Genomic DNA, 16,357 nt, shown 5'->3' with positions numbered 1-16,357 from the left:
AGACCTTTAATCCTCACAACAACCCTCTGAAGTGGGTGCTATTATTATCTCCAATTTACAAGAGAAGAAGCTGAGGCCCAGAAAATAAAGCAGCTTTCCCAAAGACACAGCGAGCAAGTGCATGAAGGAAGAGTTGGACTAAGGCTGTTTGAGTCCAGGGCCGATGTCCCCAGCACTCTGCAGTCCCCAGATTGGACAGGAGGGAGTGGGAGGTAGGAAAGAGTCCCCAGAGAGGGGAGAGTGAAGCACGGAGAAAGAACACAAGGGTGACCTTGGACCAGTCTTTGACCTTCAGTATTGTAATTCCTGAGCTATAGTTTGAGAGGACAGACCTTGGTCACCAAGATCCCATCCCCAGATCCCCCCCAGCAGCAGCCACATCATGAGAGAAGAAAGTGCTTGGCCTCTGACAGAAGATGCCAAGAAATCCTAGGTACAGTGTTAATGACCCTGCCTTCCTCAGCACCTCCCTCTGTTCCTCCATCCTCAATTGATAAAAGGCCATGATTCCCTTTGGAAAATCCACCCCTCCTTCCAGCTCCGGCTCCCTTGGCATTTGCACATCGCAGGGAATTCAGGTTGCTCTGACTCAAATTAGCAGGTGCTAAGCAGTTTCCACGTTTCTTAGTAAATATGTCAAAACACAAAATCCATTCATTCCTTCATCCCCCCTCCTTCCTTGAAAAACACTTTTCTCTCTTAGCTGGTCAACTGAGAAGTGTTTTTCTTCAGCAAGAGCGAAAGTGGCATTAACTCAAGGAGCCTGGCAGCTGTACAGTCCTTTGCAAACCCTCCACTGCCCTGCTGGTCATTCATCCATCGCTCATTCGTTCATTCATTTGCCCACCGTGGGGTAGGCACTGACTTGGGGCTTTGGGTTTTACCGGGGTCCCTCGAATATAAAGCAGGCATCATGAGGGATCCCACGGAGACCCTCCAGGAGACCCCATTATCACCTGGGACTCTGCCCGGGTGATAGGGGACCAGGGAGCCTCGGGGGAGTCGTGCACTTAATTTCCACCATTTCTCCGGGCCTCCTGCTGGCGTGATTCGAAACCAACTCCTTACATCAAGCAGCCGCCGGCTCTCCGCCCGCTGGGCTCCGCCCCCCAGCCCGGCCCCCTTCCCCTCGGAGCCCGCCTGGACGCGGAAGCCAATTTCCAGTCAGAGATGCCTTCCTCCTTCCCACACCTCGCCAGCAGCCCTCGCCCCAGACAAAGGAAACAGGAAGTCGAGGGGGTGGGGCCGGCTCTTCAGACCTATCACCGCTCCCTGGAGCATCTCCGCAAAGCCTGAGGCGTGCTTGGTGTTGCAGCCTGGGTTCTGGGAGCCATGCTTAGTGTTAATGGCCAAAATGAGGGACCTCTGGGTGGGCTGGGGGGAAACTTTCCCATGTGCGTTGTTGTTGTCTTTTTAAATCTAGGGTGACACATGAATATAAACCCCACATGATTTTGCCGGGCTGGCCGTCAGTTTCAAGCCAGGAACCGACACACATTGTCCTCCACAGCCTTCCACCTGACAGTATCCTTGGCGGAGGGGGAGGTAGAGGGGAAAGGGGGGGGGGGCTTCCAGGCCCGTGTCTCAGTGTGAGCTAATGAACCCCACCCGAATCTGGTCAAAGCCAGTGATTTGAACTAATCCTCCTCCACATCTTCCACTGTAAGTAACCCGCCTGGCTGCTGCCTGCCATGGGCTTGGCCATCCCTCTGTCCATCATTCTGTCATTCCAGCACAGACACAGAACCTCCCAGGCTCCTAGGACCTCATGACCAAAAAAAGAAAGGAAAGGGCTTCCCTGGTGGCGCAGTGCTTGAGAATCCGCCTGCCAATGCAGGGAACACGGGTTCGAGCCCTGGTCTGGGAAGATCCCACATGCCGCGGAGCAACTGGGCCCGTGAGCCACAATTACTGAGCCTGAGCGTCTGGAGCCTGTGCTCCGCAACAAGAGAGGCCGCGATAGTGAGAGGCCCGTGCACCGCGATGAAGAGTGGCCCCGGCTCGCCACAACTAGAGAAAGCCTTCGCACAGAAACGAAGACCCAACACAGCCAAAAATTAATTAATTAATTAATTAATTTTAAAAAAAGAAAGAAAGGAAATAATTCCTGGCCTTGAGGAGGAGCTTCAGGCTGAAAGAGAGAGAGAGAGATACAAGCCAAATAATTTCAACAGAGGAAATGGAGGTGGGATGCATTCATGAAGAGTATTTGAATATCAGGGCTGATAGGGTCTTGGAAGCTCCACTAGCCCAGTCTACTCAGTGATGTGAACACTGGGGCCCAGAGAGGTGAGGCAGCGTGCCCAAGATTACCCAGCCAGGAGCAGCGCAGGACTCCCATTGAAGCTTCCTGGCTTCTCAAATTGGATGTGCACGCATTCCTGTCCAGGCTGTGGACAGCTCCACAGTTGCCTATCGACTCCCTCTCCCTCCCCCTCATTCTCCTCTGAGTCATTCAGCTTCTTGCAGAACTAGTGACACTCCCTTCCGCTTTGAAATTCCCAAGTTTTTGCCCTCCCCAAGTGCCAGACCCCCAAGTGCCGGGCGCCCAGGGCAGCAGTTGCTAGAACCGTTCCAAGGAGGCAGGCAAGCAGTGAGAAGTGCCAGCAGAATCATTTTCATTAATTTATACCATTTTGCAGCTCCTCCAATCTGCCTGGTCCCTGCTGGTCCTTCTCTGTCCTGAGATCGCTGTTCTGTTTGTTTCTATTGTCTGAGAAATAAAATGGTTTTGATTACACTCACGGTCTCCCATGCATGACTACATTTGGCTGCCCACAAGGCAGGAGGCACCATCTGTATTCCTCTGCATCTGGCTTCTGGAGAAGGCCTGCTTGCTGCTGCGGGGCTTGTGCCGGGGTCACCACCAGACCCAACCCAACCCCACCCACAGCAGCCAGTGTGGATTGAGGGGGATTGAGGGAGGGCTGAGTAAACAGACAGGATCCAGGGTGAACTGGTTTCCTTCCCATTAGCATCAAAGGAAGGGGAGGATGAGGCAAAGGAGGGGAAGCTAACATTTTTGAAAGTATAAGGCAGAGTCAGTTAGTCAACAAACAGCACCTACTGCGTGCCAGGACCTGTTCTCAAGGCTGGGGACTCGGAGGTGAACACAGTGGGGCAAGCTCCAATATGTCTGGGCTGCGATGTTGTTCAAAATATTTGGCAACAGGACCTGCACAGACATCAACCACTCATCTGCCCGGTAGCACAAGGGTCCCAAAGGCCCCCTGCTGTGCTTGGCATTAACCCTTTAATTGCTGGATCTTGGTGAGACCAGGGAAGCGGAGTCCCAAGGGAGGAGCTGGGATAGCCAGGATGGTAGAGCCCCAGACAGCAGCTGCTTACCAACCGGCATGGAAGATTTGGGATATTACAGCAATATTGAATTTCAGCCATGTACACGGAGCATCAGATCAGGGGGTTGAGGAGGGACTGTAGCAAACAGCCTGCAGTTAGGGGCAACCACTACTTAGCAACAGCCCACAGTGTCTCAAGGGAAGAAAGGGCCCAATGATTCTGGATCTTCCAGTGTTTCAAGAGTCAGTTCTGGAGAGTGTGTGTGTGTGTGTGTGGACTCTTTTTTTTTTTAATATCTTTATTGGAGTATAATTGCTTTACAATGGTGTGTTAGTTTCTGTTTTAGAGCAAAGTGAATCAGCTATACATATACATATATCCCCATATCTCTTCCCTCTTGCATCTCCCTGCCTCTCACCCTCCTTATCCCACTCCTCTAGGTGGTCACAAAGCACCGAGCTGATCTCCCTGTGCTATGTGGCTGCTTCCCAGTAACTATCTATTTTACATTTGGTAGTGTATATATTTCCATGCCACTCTCTCACTTTGTCCCAGCTTACCCTTCCCCCTCCTGTGTCCTCAAGTCCATTCTCTAGTAGGTCTGTGTCTTTATTCCCGTCCTGCCCCAGGTTCTTCATAACCATTTTTTTATTTTTAGATTCCATTTATATGTGTTAGCACACGGTATTTGTAGTGAGGTAGATGGACCTAGAGTCTGTCATACAGAGTGAAGTAAGTCAGAAAGAGAAAAACAAATACCGTATGCTAACACATATATGTGTGGACTCTTTTGATTAAAAATAACTATATGCCCAGCCCAGATCAAAGAAAATGCATCTGTGCCCACACACACCCCCAAGAGCACCCACTTTGAACCCTGTGGCCTTAGGATACCAGGAACTGTGCTGCACTTTACAGGTTAAACTGAAGTTAATTCTCACAACCGCCTATCAGGCTCATACTGTTCCCTCCAGTTGACAGATGAGAAGAACCGAAGGTGTTTTCTATGGGGCAGCAGGTGTCCACAAGGTCACTGGTACAAAAGAGGGCGGCTATTTGAATCCAGGATTTCCTGTCTCCCAAAGAAGAAAGGACCCCTTTGGATGCAAAAATGTTCTGGTGCTCCGGTAGGCACCTGTCCTTTTGATAGATGGGCTGGTGCTGAGGGCAGACCTGCAGCGGGCCCAGCAAGGGAGCTGGGGTGGCTGTGGCTGGCAGGATGGCTATGGAGATGTGGGGACGTAGGGGCGGGTGGGTACAATCTATACATAGAAGTGGGAATGGAGTAGGTATGTTAGAAAGATTCTGGACTTTATTCCAGCCAGAGGAATGAGCAAATCTGGGTCATGGTGGGAGAGTTAGGGACCCTGCAAAGAGAGTCAGGGGTGAGGTTTTATTTTCCACAAGCCTGCAGAAAGGCCCACATGTCACCTTCTTCTCTGCACTGGGTCCCAGGGAACTGGTTACCATATGCAGCAGTACACCCTGCCCTTGAAGATGCCTGCAGTGCCTGGGCTGGAACCCAATCTGCTTCCACAGGTCTCCAGTGGAGCCACCAGCTGGTGTGTGTGTGTGTGAGGGGCTCCTGTGTCCCCCTTCTGCAAGACTGTACTGTGATAACGAGGTGGGAGAGAAGTGGCATGGCACTGAGGGCAAGGACCAGTTAGGCAGAAGGCACTGCCCAGGAAAAGAGCACAGAGACGAGAATGTGCATGTCTGTGGGAGGAATGGTGAGTTGTCCCACTGTCCAGAAGGACAGGGACCAGCGGAAAGAGTAGGCTTAGATGGAAGGCTGTGGCTAAATTGAAGGACCCTTAGGAGACTAAGACCAGGACATTGAGATATTTTTTTCAGTAGGCAATAGGGAGCCATAGAAGGTTCAGCAGCAGAATGTCTGATGAATTAGGAGGCTGGAGAGTAATATCTGAGTTCCTAACGTGTGCCAGCCTCTTGACATATCCTTTATACAGGTTTGTATATATTCCTTATGTATCTTTCAACTAATCCTAAGAACAGCCCTATGAGAAAAGTATTAAATATTTCCACTTTGCAGGTAAGGTTAGCTTGTAAATGACAGTTCAGGATTGTAACGGACTGGGGGGCTTTGTGAGACTGGAGGTTGGGAGAGTAGTTTGAAGGCTATTGTCATATTTGGGGTATGAATAGCAATATCTGTAACTGCCGCTGAAGCCAGGAGAAATGTGTGGGGGAGGATGAATGCTCAACTCCTCAGAGCAGGACCTAGTGACAGTCGGTGTGGATGGAACGAGAGGGAACAGTCACAGGATGGGGGGATATTACCCTGGAGGAACCATCAGCAGAAGAGGGAGTTTGGGAGAAGGGCTCAGTTTTCAGAAGACAGTCTTACTGTGATTTTAGAAATGTTGCAGAGGCGTGGGAAATGTTGTTTTTACTTCCCAGCTTGGCAGTACAGAAAGACAAACTAGAATAGAAGCTTCTCAACAATACTCACCTTCCCACATGTAATGCATGCAAATGTTTTCCTATCCTATTGTCATCTATTTCACGGTAGGACAGTGGGTGGAGAAAGGAAATGCTGGTTGCAACTCAATCATGCAACTGACTTCAGGACCCACAGATGAGGAGCGGCCTGAAATGTGGACGGGACTTCACAAGCAGCAAGGCGATGGGGGCTGAGCGGCAAGTCCTCATTTTCACTGCACACGATGTTAGCAAAGACGAAAGCGGAAACATACAGGCGAGGAGTGGGGACTCCAGAGTGCCTAATGTGCAGAGGAATCTAGGGAGGAGCGCTTTCTGAAAGGCCACATGTTTTTTGAATTAGCTCATCAAGGACCCTCCAAGGAACATTTTCAGTAGGCGGTGGAGGTGGAAACCGGGATGCACAACTGGAGTGGGCGTGAAGAGATGAAAGAGAAAGTGCTGCCCCTTTAAGGGACATTAAAGACCTGAAAGCTCCTGTATCCGGAGGAGAGGGAGCCAGCGGAGAGCACGTGATGGAAAGAGTCTGGCGGTGGTGTGTGTGGGCGCAGGGGGAGGGTGATGGCAATGGATGAAGTCCCAGCGGAGATGGGGGTTGCTGGGGCAAAGAGCACTGGTGTGGTCACTTTGGGAAGGAGGCAGATAGGAGGGAAGGGGAGAGACTAGGTAAAGACAGACATTTGCAGAAGTGAAGAGGGAGTGATGACCGGCAGGAGGGGACAGATGCCGGCACGTGAATGGTTGACCCCGATTTTCTCAGTAAAGTAGGAGGCAAGGTCATCTGCTGGAAGGAGGTTGGCGGCTTGATGAGAACGGGAAATGTTGGAAACAGATGCTAGAAAGCATCCACAAGCAAGGAAATGAAAGAAATTCTGAATAGTTGGAGGACCCGTTTAGATGACTCAGTCTGTGAAAGCTGTGATTTGCTGGTTTCGCGACCTCTGTTCTCGCCTATCAGATACTTTCAGAGCGGGGCCTCCCGCTTCTCCCCAAGGTTGCACACTCAGCTCCACCACCCTGAGGGCAAGAGAAACATTGTTGATGCCCTGCTAAAAGGCCAAAGAACACAAACCATTTTGCCCCCAATTTTTTTAAACAATTTTGCCTCTAGACTTTCCAAAATAAGCTCCTTCTTTTAGATTTCTGATTCCACTTCCAATAAATCTCTTGACATCACAGCCTAGCCCATCTGGACCAATCAATCAGCCCTTATCATCAGGCGGAACTTTTCTCTCCTTTCCCTCCCTGGGATTTGCAGCCCTGTGTGCACACTGGAATCACCTGGGGAGAGTTAAAAATACTGATGTCTGGTCCCGCCCCTGGTGACTGACTTAATTGGTCTGGGTTTGTGGCTGGACATCTGTAGAATCCGCTCCCCGCCCCCCCAGATAATTCTAACATGCCAGCTAAGGATGAGGACTACTGAGCCCCTTGATACTCAAATTGTGGTCTGTGGACAAAAAGTATCTGCATTGATCTGGGTACCTGTAGGGATGCAGATCTTCAGGCTCTACTCCAGATGCGTGGAATCAGATGCTGCAGTTCAACAAGGGCTCCAGGTGATTCATATGCACATTAAAACCTGAGAAGCTTTGTACTGGAGATCTAACTTCTTAAGCCCTCCCTCCTGCCCTGTATAAGATCAAAAAGGAGGGTCTCAGAGATCACGCCTCCTTGACTCTAAGCAGCCCGGCAAACAGCTAATGGCTGCTTTCTCCTAGAGTGTGAAAACAGTCACCCATCAGCCAATCAATCAACAAGTGCTTCCCAACTTACGGCAGGTAGGCACTGAGTACCAGAGTTATTGTCCTGGGGTGTATTAGTCTACAGTGTAGTGAGCTGGAACTTTTTTTTTTTTTTTAATTATTTATTTATTTATTTATTTATTTATGGCTGTGTTGGGTCTTCGTTTCTGTTCGAGGGCTTTCTCTAGTTGCAGCAAGCGGGGGCCACTCTTCATCGCGGTGCGTGGGCCTCTCACTATCGCGGCCTTTCCTGTTGCAGAGCACAGGCTCCAGACGCGCAGGCTCAGTAATTGTGGCTCACGGGCCTAGTTGCTCCGCGGCATGTGGGATTTTCCCAGACCAGGGCTCGAACCCGTGTCCCCTGCATCGGCAGGCAGATTCTCAACCACTGTGCCACCAGGGAAGCCCTGGAACATTCTTATAGGGTGATTGACTGTCCAGGTTGGTCTGGGACTGTCCAAATTTTAGCATTGTAAATTCCACATCTTGGGAAACTTATCAATCCCCAGGGAAACTGGAATGATAGCCCACCCTATGTTAAGTAACATTGAGTAACATTTAGAACCCCTGAAAACTATTGTCTAATTGTTTGCTGGATGCCCCTCAATTCTGGCCTGTCTGATGTCTACAGGTTTCTGCCTCTGATATCAAGAAGGTAAGTCCTGGAGGGCAGGGACATTGTCCAGGGCTGGGAAAAGGATGGACTCACTGTAGGTGCTCGATGTTTTGAAGGAGTGACTGGGAAGGTGACATGCCAGCTACTGAGATGGTTAAAAATATAAGTTTCATAAGTCTCCCCTCCCCCACTGTATTAGTCTGCTCAGGCTGCTATAACAAAATACCATAGGCTGGATGTCTTAAACAGCAGACATTTACTGCTCACCGTTCTGAGAGCTAGAAGTCCAAGATCAGGATGGTTAGGTTTTGATCAGAGCTCACTTCCTAGCTTGCAGATGCCACTTTCTCATTGTATTGTTACATGGCAGAGAGAGAGCCAGCAAGTTCTCTGATATCTCTTCCTATAAGGACACTAATCCCACCATGAGCCACCCCCCCACTTCTTGACCTCAGCTAAATCTAATTACTTCACAAAAGCCCCATCCCCAAATACCATCATGTTGGGGGATAGGGCTTCAGCATAAGAACTTGGGGGAAAACCATTCAGTCCGTATCACCCACTTTAGCAGAAAGGGGGAAATGTTGGTCAGAAAAAAAGAGATTCTTTTCTTGAGTGAATCCGTGAAAGTATTCAAACACCTAATTGGCCTGGGTTGCATGAATTACATTACCTTTTTGAGCCCCTACAACTGCCAGGCATGGTGGGTGATACAAAGGTGAATGGGTCACATGGGACAAGCTCCTTTGAGCTTGCCTTTGAATGGAGAGATGGAAATGCAGGACATGGCGGGAGGGGAGGGCAGGCAGTCCGTGGTGAGTAAATGCTATGGGGGCACCGCCAGAAAGAGATGAGGTATAGGATGGAGGAGGTGACGTATGAGGTAGGGCTTGAAGGCGGTTAGGGTTTGGGCTGATAAAGGAAGAGGGAAAGCATGTCCCAGGCGAAAGAAAGCCTTTGAATGGAAATCAAAAGTCAGAGAGCCATTGGGTGTATTTGGGGAATGGCAGGCAGTGGGTATTGGCTGGAGCATCTGATGGGAAGTAGAGGCCATGAGGCTGGAGGCTGGATGGAAAGTCAAGTCCAAATCCGAGGAGTCCTTGATTGTTACTGTACTGAGGGCATTTAACTTCTTTTTGTTTTTCTTCATGACAATAAGAAGCAGGAGAGTGAACTGCTCAGAACTCCCTATTATGTAGAGTCAGGGGGTAGCCTTGATGTTTCCCCAGCTTCCTTACTGATAGGAGTAGGTGTAGGGAGGCAGCGAGCTGGACGTGCTCAGGGGCCTCTGGTCCTCACCCTCCTGTCTCCTGACACTCCTCCCAAGTCCTCCTTTCACATGTCAGGCCACCACACTATGCCACACCCCCTCACCTTTGCAAGTGCCTGGCGCCCCTTTGCCACAGGTCTCTGGTGAACTCCTGCCCGTCCTCTTAGCAGCAGCTAGAGGTTCTTGTCTATGAAGCTGCCCACCTCTGACTCCCTCAGAGCTGGCCCTTCCCTCTTTTCTGCACATGCTGTAACTAGACCATCTCTCCATTGTGATTTTCACAACAATTTGCTCGCATACTTACTTCTCTCCTGTTTGACTGAAAGGCCACTGAGAGAAGGAACCACATTTATTTATCTGTATTCGTAGGGCTGGCACCATGCTTGGCACATCATAGGTGCTTGAAAAATAGCTGCTGAATTGAATTATGTTTCATTAAAGAGTAGAGAGAGCCCTGGACTTGGAGTCAGGAGCCCACAGTCCAAACCGAGCCCTGCAAACCAGCAAAGGTACCTGACTTTTCTGAGTCTGTCTCCTCAACCATAAGGGGAGTAAGGAATGATACTTTCTACTTCGTAATTTTATCCTGAAAGACTCTATTATATTCCTGGAGCGTGACAGCTGTACTTCTGGCCATCACACTTACCTCACCCATAGCTACTTGTTCAGAGTCTGGTGAGATCATAGAGGGGCAATATGCAAAGATCGGATGTCCCGCTGCCTGCCCGACATCACCAAGTGCAAGGGAAAGGATGTCCTGGGCATGTATGAAGCAGAAATGCAGTGGAGAAGGGACTAGAAAGTTGATCAAGAAATTGTTGACATTATCCAGGAGGGGGTGGATGCTTGTCAGTGGAGGGGAGGCAAGAGCTACAAACAGGATTGCGCCAAGAAGCCAGAGCAGCTGCCCAGGTGGCCAAGGAGCACCAGGACCACCATCATGACCTGCGGGCCGTGACTCCGCTAGACTTCCCCTCTAGACTGTGAGCTCCATGAGAGTTGAGGCCTTGTCTGTTGTGTTCATGGCTATGTTACCTACACCCTGCCCGGTGTCTGTGCATCTTACAGTAACACTGACACATCACTTACTCTCTTTGGGCTTCGATTTCTTTATCTCGTAAAAGAAGGAAGGTCCCTTTCTCAGTGTACTATTCTAGACTGTTAACATTTTCTAGCATGAGGGTAGGTAGTAATAATGCTGATGGCAACTTTGGAATGATCATTTCCAAAGGAATCAAAAGGCAAACATAAAACGTTGGTGCTGTGTCTACCAGAGCTCCACAGGGCTGAGCAAGCACAGGGCACTGGGAGAACTGGGAAAGCTGAAGGTCTGGGAAGATTATGGGAGCTGTGCCATGTTGATAACCTTTTCTTTCAGCTCTGGCCAGACAGTGACCTCCAGGTGAGGGACCTGAAATGAAAGTGTGCCTGGGTCTTAAATGAGATGTTGTTTGCCACCCACGTTGGAGGGACCCTGCCAGGTTTAGAGCTCCCGCGCCTCTGCACTCTCCTTTGTCGACCTCTTGCACCCCTACCCCCGGCAGGCTGAGGTGGTTGTTACCAAGGTGATCACCCACGACGGAGGGACCCCTGTGTCCTCGCTCCTTAAGCGGGCTCAGCAAGGCAGCCTCCTGGCGGAAGCAGGACTGGGTTAGGCCGGGACCTGCACAGGCGAAGCCCCAAATTGGGTGAGGCTCACAGCTGCTGTAGCTGATGCCCTAGGGCGGCAGACACGACTCTACGGACCAGAGTTCAGAGAAAGGAAGATGAGGGAATGCTTGTGTATTGAAGCAAACTGGGCTTTTGGAAAAGCTTCTCTTTCTGCCTGGAATGCCCTTCCGCTCTCTCATCTGGGTCAACTTCAGGGCCCCCATAGCTATCTCCTCTTGTGAGAAGCCCTCCCTGATCCTCACGTCTGTGCACCCAGAGCGCTTTGCACAATTCTTAGTCCTTTGCATCCTGCATTATAATGGCCCCCTCTGCAGTTACAAGACAGCAAAGCTCCTAGGAGACAGGAGCTGTGGTCTAGCTCAACTCTGCCGAGGAGTCTGTGGATAGCCAGAATCCTCGGCACAGTTCTGGCAGAAAGCAGCTGCTCAATAAATATGTGCTGAATGAATGAACTGGAAATTTTATACCACTCTTGTGGGAGAAAGATAGAACAAGTTGATATCACAGTTTCAATAAAATCCACCTACTGATTTTTACAAGATATCCTGTGGTCTGTGAAGCTAAAAAGACATTCCTTTTCCTTCTTTTTTTTTTTTTTTAATTTATTTTTTGGCTACATTGTGGCACATGGGATCTTTCGTTGCAGCGCACGGGCTCCTCGTTGCGGTGTGCAGGTCTCTCTCTAGTTGCGGCACGTGGGCTTCTCTCTAGTTGTGGCATGTGGGCTCAGCTGCCGCGGCATGTGGGATCTTAGTTCCCTGACCAGGGATCGAACCGGCGTTCCTTGCATTGCAAGGCGGATTCTTAATCACTGGACCACCAGGGAAGTCCCTCCTTTGCCTTCTGTAACAGAACCTAACTTTAAGCAACAACACTTCAACATAAAGGGAATTTGGGGTGGTGTTCAAATACACTGCAAAGTGGACTTATGTTTTATAAAGATTGTCAGCAATAAAAGTTGAAATATAAATTATAGGGTTATCCCCCAATTCACTGGAAAATTAAATTAACCACAAATGTGTCCCATTCCTCCCCATTTTCCCTCCCTAATCTCTTTCATTCTCCAAACATCCTGATAAATTACCACTTTACTACAATATGTTCATCTGTTAGGAAGTGAATGAATGAATATTTCTGTAGCTGGTAAAAGGGTGGAGAAGGAAATGTCTTCCTCCTGTGAGGGGCAAATGTCTTCCTCCTGGTATTTCCCATCTTAGCATTTTGCCTTCCATCCACTTCTGTAGAACCTGGTTTCTTACCTCTAAAGATTAGGAAAATAAAGTTTGCTCTTTCCTCCCTACCAAAGGAATATGATCCAGTGCCTCTGCATGCATTGGAGGGTAAGGAAGCTTCTGGACCCACAAGTGAAGCTTTCAGATACAAACTCAATTCAATCAACCAAGAGAGTTTTTGTGGAGTTACTATTACCAGGTAGGTGGCCCCCAAGAACAGTCAGACCACTAGGCTGCAATTACAGAAAGGCCAGTAGGACCAAACCCAGAAAGGCTGGCATTGAGCGGAATAGCTTCTAGAGAGGAGCTAATGCACCCCTCCCCCGTCTGCACGGAGCCCACACTTTAATCCACCCAGCTCTCTGAGGAGAGCCATTCTGGGTCTTAGAGCAGAGAAGGGTGATTTGAAAAGCAGTGAAAGGCAGAGAGGATTAGGCTGAGTGGAAAATGTTCCTGATGAGGAGAGTGAGGGTAGATCTCGGAGAGCCTTACCTTACACGCACTTCCACCTGGAGAATTCCCCCTACTCATCCCTATGTGGCCACTCAAGGATTAGCTTCTCTGGTGATCCTTCTCTAGCTTTCCCAGACATTACTAGTCACCCCTCCTGTGAGGTCCTTCAGCACAATGAATGCAACCCTGGTCCAAGACACTCTTCATAATGTCATCTTACGGTTGCTTCTTAGCATGCTGGGTTCTTGCACTGGACTCTGAGCTCCCCATCTTATCTCCACATTCCCAGGGCCTGGCACTGGGTGTGTTCACTCGCTGTCTGTTGAGTGAATGGTCACACTGGTCCTTTTGCTGCCACCAAACCAGGTGGACCAGAAAAGAAATGGACAACAGGACAATTTCATCTTTAAATCATGACCTTTGGGGACGGAACATCCCTTAAGAGGTCATCAAATGCATTCCCCTCATTGAGCAAGACTGATGAAGTGTCCACTGGGATGCACTCTGGTCCTGTCTTTGGCTCTGGTCCTCAGCATCATTGTGCCCCAAGCTATTTTGTCCGCCCTCAGCTAGCTCCACTTCCCCTTTTGTAAAACCTGTTTAATAACTGTCTCTTCATAACATTTAATTAACCAGACAATAGGCCATACCTTTCTATTACAAAAAATTTCAAACAAACATAAAAATAGAGAGAATAGTAGAAGAAAGCATGTTCCCAATCACCCAACTTCAGCATCTATCAACTCATGACCAGTCTTGTTTCACCTCTAGTCACTGGATTATTGTGAAGCAAATTCCAGCCATCATGTCAAATAAACACTTTTTTTAAACTTGAATTGCATTCGTAGAAATGATGAAAATTTATTTAAACCATGAGGAACCTCTCTCTATGTGTTTTGGGAGGGAGGAGGCATAGAACTTTTGAAATCATATCACATACATCTCCAAAAGCCTCAAACTGATTTTTTTTTGCAGACAAACCCTTAATGGACGTCAGAAGTAAGACACAAGCGATCATTGTATAGAATGTCAGTACTGAGTTTGCAAGGACCAGACCCTGTGTGCTCTCTCTGGAACAAAGATGACCGAAAGGCAGGAGCAGCCTGATGGACCAACCCCCTCAAGCACCTTTTTCTTCTGTGCTAAATAGCTGTAGTCCACATGCAGACACATACCCACTCGCTCACTCTCACCCACAGACACACACACACAACAGCAGTGGACATCTCTTCACTCCCACTCACACCTGCCCTCATTCACCTGCTGCTGTCTGGTTTGGGCAGTTGCTTTCTGAACACATTGGAGAACTCAGAGCCTCAGCACTAGAAAGCTTTCTTTCTAAAGTAGCACACTGCTTCACGGAGGCTTAGGTCTGTGGCTCCTTGAGGGATCGCCACAGCATGAGTCAAATATACAGCCCACACTCACTCAGTATGCCAAAATGCTCCTTTTGGGATGTCAGGTTAAGCAGTGTTAAAGAACACTGCATAATGGCCAATGCTATTTATGCTGATGATTATGAACTCTGTTTATATGCTTAAGATCCCGTACTGGGAAAACATTCCTGCCCACTCAACACTTTTCACTGCTCAGGTGTCACCCTGTCAATCTCAGAGCACTTAGCACACAGTACTTATCCCTGGGGAAATGTGTGAGGAATATTTATCATCCTCTTCAGACAGAGGGGTAAAGAGAGACCAGAAAGAGAATGAATGTTTATCTGGAGTTCCCTTTATGTACTATCGTATGTGTTATCTCCTCAAATTCTCACAATAATTCTATGATGCATTTCTTTTATTGGCTCCACGTTGCAGAAAGAAGACATTGAAGCTCAGGGGATTGAATTGATTTGCCCAAAGTTGTTTTTAGCTGCTAAGTGCTAGAGCCTGGATTCTAACCCAATTTTTCTAACCACCAAACCCATGCTCTCTTTTCTATACTTTTTTCTTTTTTCTGTACTCTTTTTTTCCCAACTTTTCCAAGTATGAGAAACTACCCCCCATTTAAATCATTTTTAGTTTTTAACTTTTCAATTTGAAATAATTTAAGATTCATTAAAAAACTTATAAACATAGCTTCCCATAAACCCTTCACCTTACTTTTCCAAAGGTTAACATCTTATAGAACCACAATACAATGACCAAAACGAGGAACTTAGCATTGATATAATACTATTAAGTAATCTATGCACCTTATTTGAATGTCACCAACTGTCTCACTAATGCCCTTTCTCTGGTCCTGAAGCCAATCCAAATCACGCATTGCATTTAGTTATCAATCTCTTTGGACTCCTCCAATCTAGGACAGTTCCCTCTTCATTCTTCATCTTTCATGACCTTGACATTTTGGCTGGTTGTTTGGTAGAACGTCCCTTAATTTGGATCCCTTTTAATGCTAAAAGACTTTCACAAACTCTCACATGACTATAGTTGTGCTTTTGACTATCTGCTCATTGAGAATATATTTATTGACAAGAAGTTGCACTAAAGTGAAGGATGCTTTTGATTTTGCTCATAACGATGCCTTCCACATACATTTGAAAAATTGTATGTATATCTGTGAGATAATTTTTTTTACTATAATTTACTATAGATAATTTACTATACTGGCAATGCTTAGGTATATTTAGTTTCATCTACCCCTGTGATATTTTGGAAGCTCCTCCTGAGGTCAGCAGCCCACAGTCATACACACATCAAGGCAGAGGTTCTCAAAGAAAGTTTGGAGAAGACCATTGACAGTTGGTAGATCAGATAACATCAAGAGCTAATGTTCACTGCATCTTTGAGAATTTATTGTGTGTTTGTACTCTATTCTTTCCCAAGAGTTTTGCATGCATTATATCATTTGAGCCTCACAATAGTACCTCTAAGACAAGTACTATTATTAGCATTCCCATTCTACAGTGGAAGAAATTAAGATTTCGAGTCTGTAGGTGACTTGCCCAAGGTCACACATCTACTGCACAGCAACACTGGGATTTGAACACAGTTCTGCTTGGCTCTGAAAGCCCCATATTCTTATCCACCATGCTAATTTTCTCCAAAAACATCTCTGATTTTTTGCTTCCATTGTTCCTATGTCTGGAAAAGCCTTCATTTCCTAATTTCCAAATTCTTTCCCTGGTTCAGTCTTTAAGGCCTAGTGCGAAGGGCTTTCTTCTAGGGAGATTTCTTCTGGTGGAAAGAGAAATTGGATTTATACAAACCCCAGGTACTGCTCCTCCACCTGATAAGGCATAAAAGAGGACAACAGAATTAGAAGGGGCTGGGATATTCCTGAGTACAACCTCTTCCTTATATAATAACAATAACTACTACTATTTATTGCATGCTTACTGTGGGTCAGCAGGGTTCTAAATGTTTGGCATGTGTTATCTCATTTAAATCCTACAGCAACCCTAAGAGGGAGGTACTCATACAGTGGAGGGGGAGACTTCTAGAGCTCACCCACATCTGGATTTCCTCTTTCCAGGTACCTAGGAGGATGACACTCCCCACCCCTGCTGCCGTTAGGCAGAGCCATGTTTCTAGATCCAGCCAAGTTGTAGGCGAGTGTGATGTGCCATTCCAGAGCTGAAGCAGTTCATTGTTGGTATTCAGTGAGC

At 47.8% G+C, this 16,357-nt stretch overlaps 1 protein-coding gene across 4 annotated transcripts in view; it reads right to left on the bottom strand.

Moving 5' to 3' along the window:
* The window catches only part of MARCHF4 (membrane associated ring-CH-type finger 4), a 102,880-nt gene that overhangs the window by 74,630 nt on the left and 11,893 nt on the right, over positions 1–16,357 (bottom strand). For 3 of the 4 annotated variants that reach the window (XM_082397676.1, XM_082397678.1, XM_082397679.1), the window contains exon 2: positions 2,633–2,713. The exons of the other annotated variant lie outside the window; for it this stretch is intronic. In XM_082397676.1, the coding sequence (XP_082253802.1) occupies positions 2,633–2,713 (81 nt within the window). The remainder of the gene's footprint in view (positions 1–2,632; positions 2,714–16,357) is intronic. 4 annotated transcript variants of the gene reach the window in all.

Source organism: Balaenoptera borealis (assembly GCF_965194805.1).
Source record: "Balaenoptera borealis genome assembly, chromosome: 6".
In the NCBI taxonomy this organism is placed as follows: domain Eukaryota; kingdom Metazoa; phylum Chordata; class Mammalia; order Artiodactyla; family Balaenopteridae; genus Balaenoptera; species Balaenoptera borealis.
This window is presented reverse-complemented; position numbering and strand designations above follow the sequence as displayed.